Genomic DNA, 18,153 nt, shown 5'->3' on the forward strand with positions numbered 1-18,153 from the left:
CCAGCTCCAGGGGATCTTATGCCCTCTTCTGGCCACCATGGGCACTGCATACACATGGTACAGACATGCATGCAGACAAGATGCCCCTATGCATAAAATATAATAAATAAAATCTGGAAAAAAAAGAGATGAAGCAGAGAATGACTGAGGAAGACACCTGATGTTGACCTCTGGTCTACACACACACACACACACACACACACACACACACACACACACCACCATGCATACACGCGTACACACATATATACGTACACCACAGTTGGATGACCCCTGAAGAACAACAGCTGAGGTGTCCTCTGGCTTCCACATGCATGCTCACCAATACCTGCACGTATGCATACCTGCGTGTACATACATACTCACAAAAGTCAGACAATGAGAAAATGTAAACTTTTTTGGGGTGGGTTGTCGTTTTTCAAGACAGGGCTTACCCGAGTAACAGACCTGGCTGTCCTGTAACTTATTGTGTAGACAAGGCTGGCCTTGAACTCCCAGAGGTCCACCTGCCTCTGGCTCCCTAGTACTGGGATTAAAGGCGTGCAGCACCTTGTCGGGCTAAAATGCAAACTTCTAAGACTCAACCTTCTCCTACTCCAGACTCGGGGTCTGTTTTTCTTTTTATTGTAAAGTAGCTACCTTCTTCCCTACTTTTCTGTGGATGGGAAAGAAGCTGTCTTTGTGGACATGTGTGCCGGATGCCCCCATGACCCACCTCATTTCATCCTTACCACCTGCTGTGAGACTTTGTTCCTGGTCACCACTGCAGCACCCAGTAAGGAGAAGTGACTGACCTCCTGGCCAAGGGTCTCTGTGCTCTTCCCACGGCCCCTCCCTGTTTCCTCTAGTTCTCTGGGGACAGGGGCCCATGCTGCCTCAGAAGAGCTGGAGTACTTCTCCTTGGAGAATCGTGGTGTCCGGGGATTAGCAGTAAAGGACTTAACACTGCCCTCTGGGTTATAGAGGCTCCTCTATGAAGAAAAGGGGTGGACCAGGGGCTGGTGGCCTGGATGGAGATGAAAGACTTTGAACATAGTGTCCCCGCCCCTGCCCTTGGTCAGGGCTGACAGCTATTTCCTCCTTTAGCTCACTCCCCTCCTGCCACTCCTGGTGCTCAGTCCTGCTGCTTTCAGAAGCTGCTACCCTGCTCAACCCTGTGCTCACTGTGTGGCTCGGTAAGGAGGCAGCCTTCCAGGGGCTGGGCAGCCTTGGTGGGCTCTCAGGACTACACAGAGGGCTACTCCTAGTTAGAATGACAAGGGGATAAGCTTAGAAGCCTGGTGAAGCCTGACGCCCAGAAGGAAGGACAGTGTTTTCCTGGGGGCTAGCTAGGTGGTAGACCCAATGTGTGAGCCATTCAATCATGGCCACAGTGCCACCTCAGGAGAGGGGACATGATCACTCTGTGAGCTTAGAGAAACTGACAAGTTCACCCATCTGGAGGCTGGGTTCAAGCTCAGGGTGTTGGAAAGCTGGGGTTCCCACTATAACAGGATTGTAGCTGCTTGAGTGCCCCAAGATCCTGAGTCTTGAAGCTGTCTTCATGCAGCCTGAGGGATAGGAACCGGTGGTTCCAAAAAGTGCAGGAGCACTGGCATCCCACATGATACTGACAGTGCAGCTCAAGGGATGTCTCAAGGCAGAAAGAATGGCCCTGTCTGCTGGAAGGAAAATAGTCTCCCTCCACAGCACTGGTCCAGCTTCTGTGCTTCTCTGAACTCCAGTTTCTTCTTCTGAAAAGCTATGCTTATTGGATTAATGTGAGTATAACCGCTCTGCAGATGCTAAAGCTAAAACAGTGGGATCTGTAGGAATTCATAGAAATCACAGACATCAGATGTGCCTGGTCCCTTTGACCTAGCTCCAAGAGGTATTTTGTGAGGGATATTCTAGGTTGGTGTCCCAGAGCTCAACCCTACGAAGATCAGTGGTTTCTGGAAGGGAGTAGATTTTTCCATTCTGGCCACTGTTTCTGTTAGAATGAGGAGTTCTGAGGTCTCTGGCAACCTATTTCCTTCTCTTCTTCTATCATCCCACTTTTGAAGCTAGACAGCAGCCCGAGGACTGAACAATCCCCCTTCCACATGGCTGTGTTGAGTGGCTCAACAAACACTTTAAACACATGTGCCTCAGTTTTCTCATCTGTACAATGGGATGGAGAGAGTACTGGCATATTTCTCCCAGAGCCGCAAGAAAGAACATCTATTACAGGATCTACCACAGTACCTGGAGGGGTGTGGGTGCCTGGCCCAGCCTGAGTCCCCACACCCTGCTTTCATTTCCTCTCTGCTGCAGGGAGTATACAATGTGATTCCCTTAGGCCTCCCTGACCCCAGCTTTGTTACAGGGTCCTGGGGTTCTCCATGAGGCTGTGAGCATTCAGAGATCCTGGCTTTTTCAGAGCTCCTTAGTTGTCGCCTATCGTCCCTATTGGCCCAGGGTGTGGGTGAGTACATGGGTCTGGGTTTCCTGGGATAGGTAGGACTATCACTGCCTTCCCCGGGTTCTTGTGTGACACTTCCTCCAGCCAGGTCTCACGCTTGTCCCTCTTATCTTATTTCCTCTCCTTCTATCAGAGGAAGGGCCAGCTCCCCTGATCTCAATCAACCAGCACAGCCAAGCAGACACGTCCGATGCTGACCACTGCTCGCTAGGAGGAACTGCAGAGAGGTAAGGGACTGGGTGGTAAAGACCTCCCATCCCACATGAGGGGCTACTCTTCTGTTTCGGAGGTTGAGAAAATGAATCCTGCCTGGCCTGACCTTTTGTGATCTTGGATGAGAGCTTAATAGTAATCACAATGGTATTGATACAGTGCCTGCTTTATATCAGTTCCCTTGTGTGTGTGTGTGTGTGTGTGTGTGTGTGTGTGTGTGTGTGTGAGCCAAAAGTTAACCTTAGGAGCAGTCACCTTAAAAAATGACTTATTTTTATTATTTCAAATTGTGTATGTGTGTGCATGTGAATGCAGGTATTCGTATATGGGAGTATAAATCAGATGTCAACCTTGAGTAATATTGCTTAGGATCAGTCCACATTAAATGGATTTTATTTTAAAGTGTGTGTGTGTGTGTGTGTGTGTGTGTGTGTGTGTTGGTGGGTACGCATGTGAATGCAGGTGTCCACAGAAGCCAGAGGAATTGGACCTGCTGGAACTGAGTTATATGGGGCAGCTGTGGGTACTGGAAGTCAAACACTGGTCCCCTGAAAAAGCAGTATACATTTTGCTGTGAAGCCAGCTCTCCAGTCCCCTACCTTGTCTTTTTAAGGTCTCTAGGACCTGCATTTTACTTAGTTTAGGCTGGCTGGTGTGAGCCCCTCGGGTCCACCTGTCCTTATGTCTTCAGCACGTGTACCATCCCTAGGTCCTGGGGTCACACTCAGCTCCTCATGAGCACACACTTATATTTTCCCCATCCACCCACACCCTTTTAAAAGTGTTCTCATTTTGTCCCAGTAGCCTTACAAACTCAAGACTGTTAGGCTCAGGAAGATTATACCTGGCTTGCCCAAAACTGCAATACTCCCTTGTCTTCCTCATCCTCACAGATTCCCAGTGTCTACCCTATTACCAGGCAATACTGGCAACTCTAAGATAGGTTCATCTCTTGCCCAAGCTACAGGCTTCTGGTTCCTGGGTGCCAGGTTCAGCTCTCCTTTCTTCCACCTGGCCATGGCCAACATCACACTGAAGCCGCTCTGTCCACTCTTGGAGGAGATGGTCCAGCTTCCAAACCACAGCAACTCTAGCCTCCGCTATATTGACCACGTGTCGGTGCTGTTGCACGGGCTGGCCTCCCTGCTGGGCCTGGTGGAAAACGGACTCATCCTGTTTGTGGTGGGCTGTCGCATGCGCCAGACGGTGGTCACTACCTGGGTGCTGCACCTGGCGCTGTCCGACTTGTTAGCCGCTGCCTCTCTGCCTTTCTTCACCTACTTTCTGGCAGTGGGCCACTCGTGGGAACTGGGCACCACTTTCTGCAAGCTACATTCCTCGGTCTTCTTCCTCAACATGTTTGCCAGCGGCTTCCTGCTCAGCGCCATCAGCCTGGATCGCTGCCTGCAGGTGGTGAGGCCAGTGTGGGCACAGAACCACCGCACGGTGGCGGCCGCGCACAGAGTCTGCCTGATGCTCTGGGCTCTGGCGGTGCTCAACACAGTACCCTATTTCGTGTTCAGGGACACCATCCCGCGGCGTGATGGCCGCATCATGTGCTATTACAACATGCTGCTCTTGAATCCAGGGTCTGACCGCGACACCACGTGCGACTACCGTCAGAAGGCCCTGGCGGTCAGCAAGTTCCTGTTGGCCTTCATGGTACCTCTGGCCATCATCGCCTCGAGCCACGTGGCTGTGAGCCTACAACTGCATCACCGTGGTCGCCAGAGGACAGGCCGTTTCGTGCGTCTGGTGGCAGCCATAGTGGTGGCCTTCATACTCTGCTGGGGGCCCTACCACATCTTCAGTCTGTTGGAGGCGCGTGCCCATTCTGTCACCACGCTACGGCAGCTCGCGTCACGTGGGCTGCCCTTTGTCACCAGCCTGGCCTTCTTCAACAGCGTGGTCAACCCACTACTCTATGTGCTCACTTGTCCCGACATGTTGCACAAGCTGAGGCGCTCGCTACTCACGGTGCTTGAAAGCGTGCTGGTGGAGGACAGCGACCTGAGTACTGGGCCCGGCAAGCGCTGTCGCCGCCGCCATCGCCGCCGCGCCTCCTCCACCACCACCCCAGCCTCTACCTTACTGCTGGCTGACCGATTTCCCCAACTGCGTCCTGCTCGCTTAATCGGCTGGATGAGGCGTGGCAGTGCAGAGCTCCCACGGAGGGTCCGAGAGCAGTCCCAGGAGAAGCAGGGCTCATTGAGCTGTACTTTGGATTAGATGGGCACAGCCCAGAAGCTGTGCCAACACATCCCAGGCCTCTCCCATACCCAGTTGAAAAAGTACATAGCCAATGCCAGGCCCAGGTCGTAGCTTACTGGGTAGGGTCCAGGAAACCAGCTTGTGGAAGTGCCCTGGGCAAGGAGCAATCCTTCCTAAACACTTTAATCTTGCAATGTGGAACTGGGAGAGCAGCAGGAATGCAAAAGTAGCCTTTAGAGGTGCTACCTGGTTCCTGACTCCAGGTTTCTACACTTAAAGAATCCAAGTACTTAATTGCCTAGGGATTTGCTAGGGTAACTGATGAGGGTTGGGTAAAGATTTTGTACTTCTATTACCTTCCTGGTAGCTGGCCCAAGGCAATTGGGATTGAGGTTAAGCTCAGAGCCCGCATCTCTTAAGGCCCTGCTTTGTGAATGGAGACTGCCAATTAGCACTGTTTATGGGAGTCAGTGAGAGGAAAAGGGTTGAGAAGCAGTTTACAGCCAACGGCCTTCACTTTTAACCCCCCATTTAGCCTGAGACCGATGCTTTAACCACACCTTGCTATCCAGCTTGTTAGCCATATTGGTGTCAACTCCCACTCAAGATCTTCACTGCCCAGTTTTAGAGCTGTCGCTGCTGCCAGAAGCTGCACTCTAGCCTTCAGTTATCATTGGATCAATTCTATCCAGAGAACAACCTTCCCCTATTAACTGCCTCACAGGGAGACGGCCTGGCAGCTCTCACTTCTAACCTACAGGTAGGAGGGCAACTTGTAGTGGCCATGGACCTTCCATCACACATCAGATCTCCTCCTCACCATAGACTGACTGCAGGGCAGCTGGCTGACTCATTTTTACCTTCTAGGGGAAGGGGAGTTGATGGAACAAGGACGGGTATTCTCAGGATCTCCTGAACCATTTAAGGCCAGGCTGGTTGTCAGCTCTGTGTGCTTCTCAAACCAGAGAGTAAAATGTCACCAAGTCTCGTCTGTTTTACTCAGCATACCTGTCACACCATGTGTTTTAATGGTTTATTATGATAATGAAAGCCCAGGGACTTCTGTCCTTCTAGGAGCCTAGAGCTGTACTTATGGGGACACCAATAAACACCTCTGCGGTAGAGTAAGTGGGCATGGCTCAAGTCCCAAGGCTTCTTCAGTCCAATGTGGGAAAGGAGTGCTGGAGAGAAACTCCGCTCCCTGCAACTACCCACTTCAATCTTTCAGTGCCAAATTAAGGAAGGGCTGGCTTCAGTTGACTGAGGGGACCAAATCAGCAGAATGCACTAGTGACCAAGGTGTCACTGAAAAAAATGGAGGCACTGCCTTCTGATAGAAGGCCTCCCGATGTGGATAGACTAAGGACCCCAAGACAGGAAGTTACCAGCTCACCAAGAAACAAGAATTCACAGTTCAAGACCTTTTGTTGTTTTTTTGTTTTTTGTTTTTTTTGAGATAGGATTTCTGTGTAGCCCTGGCTATCCTGTACTCTATAGACAAGGCTGGCCCAACTCCGAGATCCGCCTGTCTCTGTCTGCTGAGCACTGGGATTAAAGGTGTGCACTGCTGCTACCACCCGCAACAGTTCAGGATCATAAGGCACTTTGGAAAGGAGATGGGGACAGTGAAATCTCTGAGTTCCAGCACAGTCTTCAGTTCCCTCTGGGCTGGAGTCCCCATCTTGATGTGACAGTGTTAGTGTGCTGGCCCCAGGAAAGGTGTCAGACAGTGGTCTGAGAGGTGCCTTGCTTGCTTGCTGTGACTCTTCGCCTGCTGAGGCCCTGGACTGTCCTGAGCTCAGACCTTGGCTACAGGCCTCTGGGGTGGCTGTTTCTGGAGCAAGGCCAGGGTGTCTCTCTTTTGAATGGAGCGCAACTGCTTCTTCTTTGCTTTCTTGAGCTTGGCAGGGTTCCGGATCTGAGGGAGTGGGAGATAAGAGGTATCAGTGTGGATGAGAACCCTGTCTTTGGGGAAAAGGGGGGCAGGGGCCCAAGCACCCTAACAGCCTCTTTCACCTTGCCCAGCCTGCACCCCGAGTGGGCACTCACCACTTGGACAATCTCAGCTTTGCGTTCGTTTTCTAGACGGCGTCTGAGGTTCTCAGCTCGGCGTTCTTTCTTCTCCTGAAACACACAGAAGGGGAATCTCAGGCTAGAAGCTGAGATGGCCCTAGTATCTCAGGCCCCTGGTGAGTGAGAACCCACACAATCCTAGGAGGAGAAGCCTGCTTGGCCTCCAGGTTGCTCCCAGCGGGGAAGGGTAGAGGCCTGGGCACTTCCGGGGAAGACCAGGGATGCAATGCCTGCACTGTGGGCCTGGAGCTGAGGCCCACCACGGCAAGAGTACCCAGTTCCAAATCAGAAAGGTGGGAAAGCAGACACCTGAAGGCAGGGGCTTCACAGGACAACTGCATGTGCCAAGATGCGGATGTCTTCCCACCTAGAAGTCAAATGCAAGCAGAATGGCCCTTTCTACACAACACCCCATGCACTAGCTGCCAGGGAGAAGGTTGGGCTGGTCCCAGGTTTTCTTCTGCTCAGGTTCAGGTGTCCCAGAATGAGAATGAAAGGCCAGTATAGCTGGGCTCCACAATTGGCCCTAGGAAGGGCTGGGCAGGATGAGCTGTCAAAAGGCTCTGGAGGAACCTGGTCCAGCTTAAGTCTTCATTCTGCTTTCTAATTAGGGTGCTATGGTTGAGTCTATACCTCCACTTCCTCATCTCTACAGTAAAGCTGACCACAGGACCTAACTCATCAGACTGACTTAAGAAATAAGTGTGTGGTGAAAAAAAAAGAAGTGTGTAACTAGGCCTGGAACAGTACCAGCTCTCCAGGGACACTCAGAGCCTGCTCTGGGGGTGGGAAGTCCAGGGCTTCCTGGCTATGCTGCCACTGTACTAGTAGGGCTAGGGCATGGATGGTGGCTCCAGATGACTGTTATGTGGTCAGGCCTTTTTGTGGCTTTGACAACCTGGTGCCCTTGGGGAGGAAGTGACCTATGATCTTATGTATTAAAAGGAGGATTGGGAGGATGCACCTTTCCAGTTGCTCACAAGTTGGCAACTATTTTGGCCAAGCAGGAATCAAGGCTGCACAGGAAAAAAGATACGGCTTTAGTGACAGCTAGATCTGCAGTGATGCAAAGATAGGTGGAGGGATGCCTTAGTGATTTGACTGGTCCATCCCTCCTCTCAGTGGCCAATCTGGGACTACAGAGCTGAGACAAATCGTTTGAATCAGAACTCCTTCTGTACCTTGGGCTCAACAGACTGGCAGTGGGAGCTGAACTCGTCCCTGTGGACAGTCCTGCTAACCAACCCAGCATGTCCTTGCTCGCTCAGTGCTGACTGCCGAAGCAAAACTGGGACTGTTTTCAAGACTTCCTGGAGGCTAAAGGTGTTGGGAACAAGTCTTTGTGGTGCTGGTGATTGAGTTCAAGGCTCTGTGTATGCTAGTCAAGTCCCTAGCTCATGGGCATGAATCTCTAATGAGATTCTGAATTGGGGCAAGGGGAGTGAATTGGAAGGAAGGTATAAGAACCACCCCCAGGATAGTGTGTGGGAATCTCTTCTAGAATGACAGCAACAAATCCGAGGCAAGCTTTTCCCTCATAAGCAGATCTCTGAGAGGGGTCTAGCCCCACCATATTGAACGCCCCCGCCGCCAAGATGGCTTGCTGGTCTTTACCCTGGGCTCATCACACTACTTCCAGGTCTCCTGCATGTCCATAAGCAAAGGCTTAGCTGTATGGTAGAGTGGGAATTCTACCATGGCCCTAGACTATTCTTCTTACCCCTGGGGTCCTCATGCCCAGGAGCTCTGACTAAGTCATACTCCTTTGTCTGTCATCCTCCCAGCGTCTACTGCAGCAGATATGTATTTGGCCTCTGGGATCCAGACTTGGAGGGATGGTCCCTTACCTGCCGGCGCCTCTGTTTCTCCTCCTCCAGGTGCCGGGCGAAGTCCTTAGCCAGCTTCCTCTCCTGTCGCTCCTTCATCTTCCTCTGCCAGGAGGTACGCAGGGGCTTGTCCTGAACCATCTGGGAGAACCTTGGCAGGAGAGGAGGGGACCTCTGTGGTGTTGCCTTCACACCCTGCTGTCACTGGGCTCTGGGTCTGCGTCTACTCCTTTCCTGACTGCCTGGCATTCAGCTTTCTACAGAAGCTTAGGAAGGAATGGGCTACTAAGCATGTAGGCCTATTTCCATTCCAAGACTCAAGAGTCCTCTCATTCCTGAGTGTAGTTTGGGACTTGAAGCTTTCTGTACTCATACAGCTTCAGCTGTGCAGTTTTGCTGCTACCAAACAGGGTAACTTGTGAGTGAATGCCTCTGGAGATGAGGTGCTCATTCCCTAGAGGGGTGTGACTTTACCTCCAAACAGCAAAAACAAAGCCTTTCTGTAAAAAATTCAGATTATTCTTCAGTTTGGGGGATGTGAAGGTGGAGAAGTGGGATTTGGGGGTTTCTGATAAGTCTGGCTTTTCTGGAGAGTCAAATGCTCTTACAGTCATAGAAGAATGGAGATGACATCTGTAAGAACACTCTAGGGTATGCTAAAACATTTTAGGAGGGGTTAAGTGCAGGGACAAGGAACAGAAGATAAAGCTGGGCCAGGAAATGCTGAAAACTGTTGAAACTGGTGATAGGACTCATAAAACTCAGCTCTTTCCTTTTCTGTGATAAAAAGTAAAAATAAAATGAAGACAAGCCCTCACATCTCTCCCCCACTACCTGCTCAGTCTGCTGGGTGTCCCATGGGCCTGTTCTCCCCCCAACCCTCTCTTATCCCCAGAACTCTAAGGCTCCTCAGCAGATCCTTTCACAGTGGCCCTTCTGCCTCCCACACTCCAACCTTGACTCGTGTAGGAGTTCCTATTTACTTGCCTGTTAGAGGATATCTTGAGGAACCCTGTCTCTGAAGGCCTTGGTGCATGTCTGTGGCTGACCAGACAAAGGTCAATGCTGCATTTCTGAGTGTCTGCTCCCTTCCTAGAGTCTGGCACACAGTGTGGAACTTGGCACCAGGTTTACTCACAGGCAGTCTGGTTCTGTCCCCTCCCACTGCATCGCTAGCTTCTGACACCAGCATTCTCCTCTCTGCTAAGTCCCCAAGCTTTCTCAAGACCCAGCTTCCAAAAAGCAGAGCAGTGGGTACCTTGTGGACTTCCTTTCACTCTTAACAAACCGGAATTTGAGAATCCTGGAAGGACAGGATGATGGAAGCCTGGAGAAACCAGAGCCACTAGACATAATACTATATCTTGTTAGAGCATCAGTGACAACAATGTTCCGTCATGGAAATGATCCCCGCCCCTTCCTGAAAGGGAATCACTACGTATAGGCTGCTGTAGCGCTTGATTTGTAGTTTGTGTTAAGAAGACTCATAGATTATTTCATTTAATAGTGAATGTAAATGTAGCAAGTGGCTACAGCACTGAGGCAGAGTCGATGTTCAGCACTAGTTATTGGAGATGGAAAACAGGCCTGGATGTCTGGTCCTGAGACCATTATTTACTTCCTATGAGACCCTGGGCAAGGAAGCCTCTCAGCCACGGCACCCCCCTGTGTGTACATAACAGTATAGAAGGGTAACAGGTTGCCTGTGGCCATCAGTGGCCTGGCTACTGTGACTTGCTGGGAGCAGCTTCAAAGTTTTTCTGATTGGTGCCTTTCTCTTTAAGCTTAACTTTCTTAAGTTTAATGGAGTATGCTTGGGGGAGGGGTTATACCCAGAGCTTAGGCTTTAAGAGTAACAAAATGACATCTGTAAAGTGCCTGCACAAAGCCTGGCACAGTCCATCATCCGTCAATGTCATCCTCTTAAAATCTCTGATGCCCTGTTCTCTTACGAATTCTTGTCTTTGGCCAGTAGCTGATACTTCAACCCTACTTCTTCTCCAGAGCTGAAATTTCAACTGAACCCACTTCTCTTTCCCTGCTGCCTAAACAATGCCCTTCATATAAGCCTCCTCATTCCTTTACTGAAAAATATAAACTCAGCATTACCATGCCCCAGCACTGAAAGGACAAGGAAGACCCCATGTCTTAAGAAGGCTGCAACCCAAGTGAAGCTGGTCAACAGAAGCAGGTTAATGGGTTCCGCTCACTCGCTTTGCGGTCAAATCTATGCTCCCATCCCGTGTCTCAATTAGCCTCCGTGAGCCTTGTTTTCTTCAGATGTACAATATTAATACTAGTAACACCTGCTCCAAAGGGGAAAGATTAAATGTGATTACATGTGTGGCTGGCTATGAAAGACTCACTCTCTGGCCATCCCTAAGGAAGTGACACAGAACCAGTGATGATATTTTACAGTAAAAAGGATCTCACTATAATGGCTGCCTTTCTTGCTCTGCTTCCCTCACTAGATGTGGCAGACAAGGTGGCACATGCCTTCAAACCCAGCACTAGGAAGGCAGAAGCAAGCATATCTCTGTGAATTTCAGGACAGCCATTGTCACACAGTGAGACCCTGCCTCGCAATAAAAAAAGGGAAGGAAAGGAAGTTCAAAAGAACACCTCAAGACCACTGAGGATCTCCCTTAGGCATTTTGACATGATCCTGTTTGTTAATTTTACTCGGGTGAGCTCTTTCAAGTCTGGGATTTCATTCAGGCGAAGGCAAGGTCCAAATGCACGGAGAACCCAACACATCGCCCATGCTGTCCTCACTTTACCTCTTCTTGGAGCGGTCTTTCCACACACGCCCGGATTTGGGCTTCCCCTTCGGAATTACAGGAAGCTCCTCCTTCAGTTTCTTGGACGCTGGGGCCTGGGGAGAAGCTATAACTCGCTTCTTTAGGTCGAGACTTCCGGTCACTGACTCTCCAGCCGGAGGTAGCTTGCTTGGCTCCAGCTGGCGCTCTGGGGAGCTAGGTGCCTGGAATGCCAGCTCCTGTGCTGGCTGGGAGGGCTCGGGACCCGGTGCTTGCTGACCCGGGCAAGGCTCGGGAGATCTTGGGATCACCTCCTCCTTAGCGTGGGCTACCTCAGAGTCCTGTGTGGGAGATAATTTGGATGACTGCTCTCGTTGCGGGGATTCCGGATTCGACTCTGTCTGTCCTGCAGGTGAATCCAGGCCCAGATCTTGATGAAGTTGAAGGGACCCAGGGTGAGGCTCTGGTTGCCTTTGTGGGGACCCAAAGCCTGCATCCTGTTTAGGACAGGGTGATTCGGGGCTAGTCTCCGGCTGAGGTTGGGGAGACACAAGGTCCAGTGGCGGAACTCTCGGAGACTCGAGCTCTCTTGTTTCTTCTGGGTTCGACTTGAAATCTACAAGAGCCCGTTTGGCCCGAGAGACTTCGGGGTCAGGAAGGTTCTCCAGAGACAGAGGGTTTAGGCCTTCCAGCCGCCGGCTGCGCCTCAGCGGCGTACCCATGGCTCACGTGTAGTCTCCGTAGCCTTCAGAATCGTCGGCGCCTTCATATGACGTCAGACTCGTCTATTTCCGTACCGGGCAGGAAGTGCGCACTGGCGGTAGAGTGATGCGTGGAAAAGCAGGGGATGTTTGTCCCGGGGGCTGGGCTTAGTAGACGCATGCGTGTTGTGTCTGGTTGCTGGGTTTCCGCGATGCGGTTTTTTTTTTTTTTTTTTTTTTTTTTTTTGGTCGTTTTTGTTTTTGTAAACCGCGAGTTCTAGGTGCAAGAGAAGCGGGGTTGGAGTGGGGTATACCTTTTCTTTTTTCCCTGAGAGAAGAGGTTGGCAAAAAGGCGGAGGGAGTTTGTAGGCAGAGCTGAGCGTGTTAATTTACTCTGGAACAGCTGGGCCCGCATACGTCACGTTTTCTTTTGTTTTATCTTTTGTAATAGTAGCTTTGCGCAGTGTAACAAAGGAGGAGGCCCTGGGGGTCTGCATGAGTGGGAAATCTTCAATTTTTGAGTTTTCTTAAACGTTCTCACCCTTACCATCTCTTTTACTACTGTGCCCAGATATGCTTCAACAGTTTCAATCAGCGAAGTGTCAGGTCTGAGGCCCAGAAAACCCTGACTGCTTTGTTGTCAATGTTGGGGGGTCACAGCGTGTGCCCGAAGTCAGGTCTGGCTACCCCATCGTCAACAAACCACCGGAAAGAGCCAAATTAAAATTGGAAAGCTTTAGAAAAAGAATTATTCAAATGGCCATACTGGGAAGAGAGGCAAAGAGATTCTGTGAATCACCCAAATTCGACCTCAGGGTTCTAAAGTTAGATAGAAAGTTTAGATAGAGGGCCAAGGATAAATACATTTAAGTAGTCCTTATCAAGGTATGACTCTGTCCACCATTGCCCCACCATTATCTGGGTTTTAGTCTCATCCTGTAGGTGGTCTGACAAGCTCTTTCCAGGGGACAAATTTCCCCTCTGGCTGGTACCCGTTTTTGTCTCCCCTCTGGCTGGTACCCTTTTTTCTTCTCCCAGCATGAGAATTCTGAGAAAATTCCCATTTCTTTGGAGTCCACTGTTTGTTTGATTGTCTGATAGGCAAAAGTGTCTCTTTAGAATACCTTCATTTCTGCCAGGATGGTTACATGCTGACCCAGGAGGAGGCAAGGAAGATGTAGAGCCAGAGAAAAGTTTCTGCAGGGTAGAAAGTGGATGCCCAATTCTTGGACACACCCCCTAGGCACTGCACACATGGTCTCAGATGCATACTGATGGAGTTAACCTGAGTCCACCCTTAGGGTTAGGGAATAGCACAGCTTCTCCATGTCACTAAGAACAATTGCACCCTGGTGTTGTAATTATATGTCAGCTCCTGCCTCCCCAGTAATGGCTCAGAGCCCTCATGTCCCTGATTTAAGGGGAGCTGCAGGGAGTTGTGGTTTTCTCCAGGCTGCCTCAGACCCCCAACCCCCTTCCTGTCTCTTGCCTCTATCTGGTCACTTGCAAATATTGATTAGAGCACATCCTGGGTCTACTTAAATAATTCAGGTCTAATTTTGTGTCTCTTCCAGGGATGGAGCGTGAGAGTGTGTGTGTGTATGTGTGTGTGTGTGTGTGTGTGTGTGTGTGTGTGTGTGTGTGTGTGTGTAGGAGAGATTGATTTTGGACAGAAGACGTTGGATGTGCCTTTAACATCTGTGCAAGGTTCCACTTGAGCCCAGCCTGGTTTATCACTGTATGCACCGGTCAGGGAAGACTCCTGAAATTTTCAGAGTAGGTAGCTTTCTTCCTCAGTTCCATCTAGTAGTAGGATAAGAAGGGGCTCCCCCACCCCTCAAGAGACCTCAGCAGGGTTTAGCCCCAGGTTCTTGTGAAGGTAATCTGGTAATTCATGTGCCCTCAGGCTTTTCCCTGGCTCACTTTCCCATTCACCCATTGTTGCTTCTGGGGGGGGGGCACTTTGTAAACATTATTTGCATATAAATCCTCATTTTAAGTGTTGGCTCTTGTTAGCTATCAAAAGATCTCCAGAACCTTGACTCTCCTGGCAGAACAGTGAGATGGGGGTGGGGTTGGAGTGGGAGGACTAATAAAGGTCTGTCTCTTTCTTTGTGTTTGAATGTCTGGGCTTGTCTTTCAATCTCTCTCTCTCTCTCTCTCTCTCTCTTACCTGTGGCCATTTACCTCTGCCAGGGCAAAGTGAGAGAGTACCAGACTGACTGTCCTTGTCTCTTGACTCAAGCTTGCAAATCACTATGCTCTTGCTTGTATAAATTGCATGTGCCCATCTGTGTGTATCTGTGCACCTCTATGTGTGCATCTGTTAGTGCAGACTATTGTTCTAGGATAGACAATCATCCTCCTGGTTTGGTATTCCAGGGGACTAAAGAACTCCAGGAGACCCCTTGTAGGCAACAAGTGTTTACTTAATGCTGGGGATTTCAAAACTCAACCGTGCTGCCCTGGTAGGATGAATGATTGAAGTCTAGGAGAATATCTGATCCATATCATGGGTCCATTTGTAGGCACTGGTTTCCTTCAGTCAGCAGATCTTAGGTTACATAAATAAACCAGGTCTTGCCCTGTCAGCACCTCATGGCATGTGTGACACTCAACCCCTCCAGTGCACAGACCAGGAGCAGTTAGGGACAGAAATGTCTGCAGGAGGGGCCGTTGCCAGGCAACTAAACCTTCCCTCTCTGTGACTAATCCTGGCTCACAGTGTCACTCTCTGCCTGGCTTTGGACAACTGCTTTATCCTTTCTGTGTCTTGGTTATCTTCTGGGAACAGGGAGATTTACTATGAAAAACTGAGGCTTTGGAGTCAGACTGGCCAGGCTCCCACCTCTACTTAATTGCTACGTGATCTTTATGAGTACCCAAGCCTCCCTGTGCTTCAGTTTCTTTATTAATAAAAATAGTCACAAGAACAGCACAACTGCCTCCCAGGGTTGTGCAGAGTAAACAGAGCTGCACAGCACATACCCGGCAGCTGGCTCCTCTCTGCTACTCACAGTTGCTTACATATTCAAAGACAGGTTTCCTATAGCTTTTCTAGAATCCTCTTTCAGTCAGGCTGAAATCTCTCCAACTGTCCCCCAGTTCTCCAAAGGCCTCCTTCTCCCTCCCCCAGAACCAACTGCCCTCGGCACTATGGGTTCATTATCTTTCTACTCCACAGTTCCCAGTGGTATGACCAGCTCCCCCATACTCTTCCTGGCAGTAAGCCGCCATGTAGGTCTCCAGTGGGAAATGTCCACTGGAGCTCCAGCTGTCTCTTGGTGTTATTTTAGATACTGTAAATTTTCCTCCCCTCCCCTTCCCTTACCTTTCCTTTCTCCTCGTCCCTATTTTCACGACTTTCTTCTCCTCCCTGCCTGAAACCATCTTGATTAGCTCATGGCAATCTGCCTATCTCATCCTCCTCCTGAGTGCGTGCTACAGATGGGAGCCACCATGCCTGGCTAGTACAGGACCTCTGTTGAGTTGTTTTGGGGTCTAGCTCCTCTGATGTAACCCTTGATCCACCTCCTGTTTGGCAAGTGTGCATAGCTATTTTCAGGTGTATGCCATGAGTTGTTCCACAGAGCACAGGGAGCAGGACAGGGGTCAGCTCTTACTGAGAGCGCTCATCTCAGCCTCTATCCCTTTGACCCATGAGATGGGGAAGGAGGGCCTGAGTGGGAGGAGAAGCCTACAACCGTTCAGTTGTGGCACTCACAGGGTTCTGGGAAGCTGCTGGGTTAGGGAAGGGTCACTCCAAAGCTCTCTGGTACCTGCTGCTCAGGGTGGAGATCAGAGCTTATCTGCAGATCTCAAAGTATCTGTAGGTTTTGCCAAAACGAGAAGGGACACTGCTGCCATCCCTCGGTCTGCAGAGGGGAGGGAAGCTTGTATGTGTGGGTGTGTGCGAGGAATCTTATAGCATGCTCCTTGACGTGAACAGGTCAGAGAAGGGGTTAGACATGGCCTGAGCAGGTAGAAGAGGGGACTCTAAGAAGGTGAACATTTCACATCCCATCCTCTCCCTACTGTATCTAAGAACATTTCTGATTCAGTAAGAATCGGTCAAACTCCAGGTGTGTCCAAGCCTTAGAGGTTAGGATTCAGTATGCTTGGTATGGGGCCATGGGCTTGGGTTTCTAGCAAACTCTCAGGTGTTGCTGCTGGTGGTAGTGGTGCAGGCAGTGGGGCGGTGCTGGTGCTGGTGGTCCACAGACCATACCCTGAGGATCCGTGTACTAGAGAAAGGGGTGAAGGAACCCTGAAGAGCCTGCCTTCTTTGCCTTCCCAGTGCAGAGGTTGTGTTCATTAGCACCCTATCATTTACCAAGAACTGATTATTTTCCCTGTGCCCAATAAACAACAGGGGAACAGGTAGTCATGGTCCCTGCCTCGAAGGAACGTATATCACTTTGGGGGTTCCTCTGGAGAACACAAGTCTGAAAGCCCTGAGGTCCTTTGAGCAGGAATGAGTTTCACCAATAAACAGGGGAGGTAATGGCATCTCAGGTCATAAGGCTTGATAAAAGTCCACTCAAATGTGACTTTAACTCAGACTCCTCAGTTTGAGATCTCGCCCCATCACCTAATTGGGATGGGTAGGATTCACTCCCAGAAGTTCGTGGGGACTTGAATGGGATAGTGACAGAGACCCTGTACACATTACCAGAGGGTGTTAGCTGGGGCTTGTGTGTAAAAGGAGAGCTCATCAGAAAGACAGGTAATATCTTTCTGCATGTGCCAGCATTGTACATGCAGTTCTCAGGATCTGGTCAATGACAGAGTTTCAGAATAAGTCACTTCCCTCTTCCCTTCTGTTTAGTAGCCTAACCTCATTTCCTCTGCATCTGGCTTCTTGACAGCCCTGTTTTCCTCACAGTGTGATATCCACTTCAGTGGTGGTTGTCCCTCTCAGTCAGTGTGGTGGCCTCATCTCCACAACAACCCTTGGAGATGCTGTCTTTTTGTGATGCTGGAGATGGTACCCAGGGTTTCACACATACTAAACAAGGATTGTAACACTGAGCCATACCCCCAGCCCTTGGAGATATTGACTTGGTGACCAAGAAAGAGCATCCCTGAGCAAAGTATGAGGTCCCTTTCCCGAACCACAGATTAAACTGGTCCCTGGTTTAGTGGTGGGGAATCTCAATTCTCTCATTGCCATAGCTCAGCTCAGCCCTAAATCTCAGCCAGATGGCACATCCAACCTCAGGTGAGTGAACCTAGTCTCTGAGTCAACAAACTATTTTTTTCTGTTTCCATGGAGCCTCCAAATGTCTAACATTACCTAGGAACAGGGCTGCCTGTGGGACTCACAGGATCGCTGGGCATGGCCCGAGCTCATGATCACCCTATTGTTTACTTACATCAAGAACTGACTGTCTTGTGATCATGTCAGATGCTCTTGCTCACTCTACCGAACGAGTGTCATAGAAACAGACAGACTGTTTCCTCCACAAACACCATTTATCATCAGGTTAAAAGGCATGATGCTAACAAGATGGTTAGCAATATTGATAATACATTTTACTGCAGGAGATCATAAAAATATTTAAGTTTCTCAGGAGTTTAAGCCATCAGGATTCTGCCCAGAGTAGCTAGCACCCAAGGGTGGTGCTTGCAGGTCTTGTCTGAGTCTCCAGGTAATCTTGTTTTTCAGAGGTGCAGGGATAGAAGCTGGTCAGCTCTGCTTCTAAAACACATGTGATTTTTACCCACACCTCTCTGCCTTTGTGAACTTTATCTAAAGCTTGGGTAAGTTCCCGCTGTAACCTAGTCTGACTCTGTTCTTCTTTCTAAATAAGTTGCAGGTCTTTAAAATTGCCTCTCATCTGGGTGTGGTGGTATGTGCCTACAATCCCAGCACTCAGGGGGTGGGGGTGGGAGCATCAAGAGGATCAGGCAGTAGAGACCAGCTT

At 50.0% G+C, this 18,153-nt stretch overlaps 2 protein-coding genes across 7 annotated transcripts; one reads left to right on the plus strand and one right to left on the minus strand.

Annotated features, from left to right (window-relative positions):
• Positions 1-1,010: 1,010 nt before the first annotated feature.
• Ptgdr2 (prostaglandin D2 receptor 2) lies at positions 1,011-5,872 on the plus strand. Of its 6 annotated transcripts, none has more exons than XM_039079849.2 (4): positions 1,072-1,175; positions 2,348-2,446; positions 2,577-2,670; positions 3,624-5,872. In XM_039079849.2, the coding sequence occupies exon 4, from the start codon at positions 3,674-3,676 to the stop codon at positions 4,883-4,885; it is 1,212 nt and encodes a 403-aa protein (XP_038935777.1). In that variant the 5' UTR covers positions 1,072-1,175; positions 2,348-2,446; positions 2,577-2,670; positions 3,624-3,673; the 3' UTR covers positions 4,886-5,872. The 6 variants fall into 6 exon arrangements, with proteins under 6 accessions (XP_063120523.1, XP_038935777.1, XP_038935774.1 ...); XM_039079846.2 differs by having other exon boundaries at positions 1,073-1,175; positions 3,550-5,872; XM_039079847.2 differs by having other exon boundaries at positions 1,073-1,175; positions 3,618-5,872.
• Positions 5,873-5,886: 14 nt separating this feature from the next.
• Ccdc86 (coiled-coil domain containing 86) lies at positions 5,887-12,267 on the minus strand. The gene is made up of 4 exons (NM_001006974.3): positions 11,547-12,267; positions 8,788-8,917; positions 6,917-6,991; positions 5,887-6,785 (listed from the first exon to the last, which is right to left on the minus strand). The coding sequence occupies exons 1-4, from the start codon at positions 12,245-12,247 to the stop codon at positions 6,666-6,668; spliced, it is 1,026 nt and encodes a 341-aa protein (NP_001006975.1). The 5' UTR covers positions 12,248-12,267; the 3' UTR covers positions 5,887-6,665.
• Between the last annotated feature and the right edge of the window lie 5,886 nt (positions 12,268-18,153).

The sequence above is a fragment of the Rattus norvegicus genome, chromosome 1 (genome assembly GCF_036323735.1).
Source record: "Rattus norvegicus strain BN/NHsdMcwi chromosome 1, GRCr8, whole genome shotgun sequence".
Classification (NCBI taxonomy): Eukaryota; Metazoa; Chordata; class Mammalia; order Rodentia; family Muridae; genus Rattus; species Rattus norvegicus.

Bases quoted from the DNA above. Each gene is read 5' to 3' on its own strand.
- Ptgdr2 (XM_063264453.1), top strand. From the start codon at position 3,674: ATGGCCAACATCACACTGAAGCCGCTCTGTCCACTCTTGGAGGAGATG.
- Ccdc86 (NM_001006974.3), bottom strand. From the start codon at position 12,247: ATGGGTACGCCGCTGAGGCGCAGCCGGCGGCTGGAAGGCCTAAACCCT. The intron at 8,918-11,546 runs GTAAAGTGAGGA...TCTCCTGCCAAG, and splicing joins AAAGACCGCTCCAAGAAGAG to GTTCTCCCAGATGGTTCAGG. The intron at 6,786-6,916 runs GTGAGTGCCCAC...CCACTCCCTCAG, and splicing joins AAGCTGAGATTGTCCAAGTG to ATCCGGAACCCTGCCAAGCT.